This window comes from Echinops telfairi, unplaced genomic scaffold, assembly GCF_000313985.2.
Source record: "Echinops telfairi isolate 266 unplaced genomic scaffold, ASM31398v2 ScPeMD7_4570;HRSCAF=5344, whole genome shotgun sequence".
NCBI classification, from domain to species: Eukaryota; Metazoa; Chordata; class Mammalia; order Afrosoricida; family Tenrecidae; genus Echinops; species Echinops telfairi.
In genome coordinates this window covers 1-1,494 of record NW_022108469.1, presented here as the reverse complement: position 1 = coordinate 1,494, position 1,494 = coordinate 1, and the positions used below count along the sequence as shown (strand labels likewise).

Below are 1,494 nucleotides of genomic sequence, written 5' to 3'. Positions count from 1 at the left end.
AATCGATCTTCCTTTTGAACTTGCTCTGGCTTTTGATATTTTCTGTTTCTTTCTGTTTGTTTTGTTTTCAAGTAAAGGCTTATCTCTGCTGTACTTTCTTATTGTTGGTAGTGTCTTGACTCTCTGTTATGAATCTTTCTATGTTTTCTGGTATACAAAACCAAGGTTAGGGGAATCTAGAGAGACAATAAATAAAATGGGGTTCCTGGGGAGGGAGGGAATTGGGAGCTGATGTCAAGGAGTGCAGAAAGGAAGAAAATGTTTTGAAAATTATTGTGGTGGCGATTGTACAACACTGCTTCATATAACTGAACTATTGAATGGTATGATATTTGGAGTATATGCTAATAAAATGGTTTGAACAAAAGTCATAGACAAAAACAAGGATAAAGCATACACACACACACAGATTCGGAATACACCCAGAAACCGTAACTTAATATTTTGATACCTTTGTTTAATAAACGTTTTAACAATCGTCTTTGACTCGTGTGGGTGTGTCTGTGTACACATGAGGCGATCCTACTCTGTGGTGATGAGTTGTCATCGGCTCAATGACATTGGGTTTGGTTGGTATAACTGATTAAATGCTCGTCTGCTCACTTCCTAGCATCCAAACTACTACAGCTGCGGTTTCCATAATGGTGGTTCGGGTGTATATTGTATCTTCTTCTGGTTCTACGGCGATTAAGAAGAAACAGCAAGACATGCTTGGTTTCTTGGAAGCCAACAAAATGGGGTTTGAGGAAAAAGATATTGCAGCAAATGAAGAAAACCGAAAGTGGATAAGAGAAAATGTACCAGAAAACAGTCGACCAGCTACAGGGTACCCCTTGCCACCACCGATTTTTAACGAAAGCCAGTACCGTGGGGACTATGATGCCTTTTTTGAAGCCAGAGAAAATAATGCAGTATATGCCTTCTTGGGACTGACAGCACCACCTGGCTCAAAGGAAGCAGAAGCCCAGGCAAAGCAAAAGCTGCACGCATGAACCTTGAGCGTTCCCTTTCAAACTTCCTGAAAAGGACATCTCCAATGCTGTTATAAAATAGAAAACAACAACAACAATAACAATTATATTGGCTTCAAAATAAATTGGCTTACTATGAAAATACATGTTATTTTCTGTTTTGTATGCAAATAACCAAAATGAATGTGTAATTAAAATGTGACTGTTAAATGAGAACAAATAAAAATAAAAGTTAGATATATGTCATGGAATAGTATTATCTATCAAGGCAATGTATGTACGTCAATGATTTTATAAAGGAATACCAATTGCTTTTTTTGGGTATCATTATTGCAGCTTAACTGTATTTGTAGCTAAACTTGTTAAACAATAAGTAATTGCAAAATAAGAATGAAGGAATTTTCTGATACTCAAATAGCTTCATTAATTTTAGTGAACAAGAATATATACCTTTTTATGTGTTGCTATTATGATTAAAAGTAGTAGCAAGTGATGTTTATGATTTGTCAGTTGTTCTCTATGA

At 35.9% G+C, this 1,494-nt stretch overlaps 1 protein-coding gene across 1 annotated transcript; it reads left to right on the top strand.

Annotated features, from left to right (window-relative positions):
* The first annotated feature begins 641 nt into the window (after positions 1–641).
* On the top strand, positions 642–1,115 carry LOC101663500 (SH3 domain-binding glutamic acid-rich-like protein). The gene has a single exon (XM_004717996.2). It carries the CDS (start codon positions 642–644, stop codon positions 990–992), a length of 351 nt encoding a protein of 116 aa, XP_004718053.1. The 3' UTR covers positions 993–1,115.
* The last annotated feature ends 379 nt before the right edge of the window (positions 1,116–1,494 follow it).

Bases quoted from the DNA above. Each gene is read 5' to 3' on its own strand.
- LOC101663500 (XM_004717996.2), top strand. From the start codon at position 642: ATGGTGGTTCGGGTGTATATTGTATCTTCTTCTGGTTCTACGGCGATT.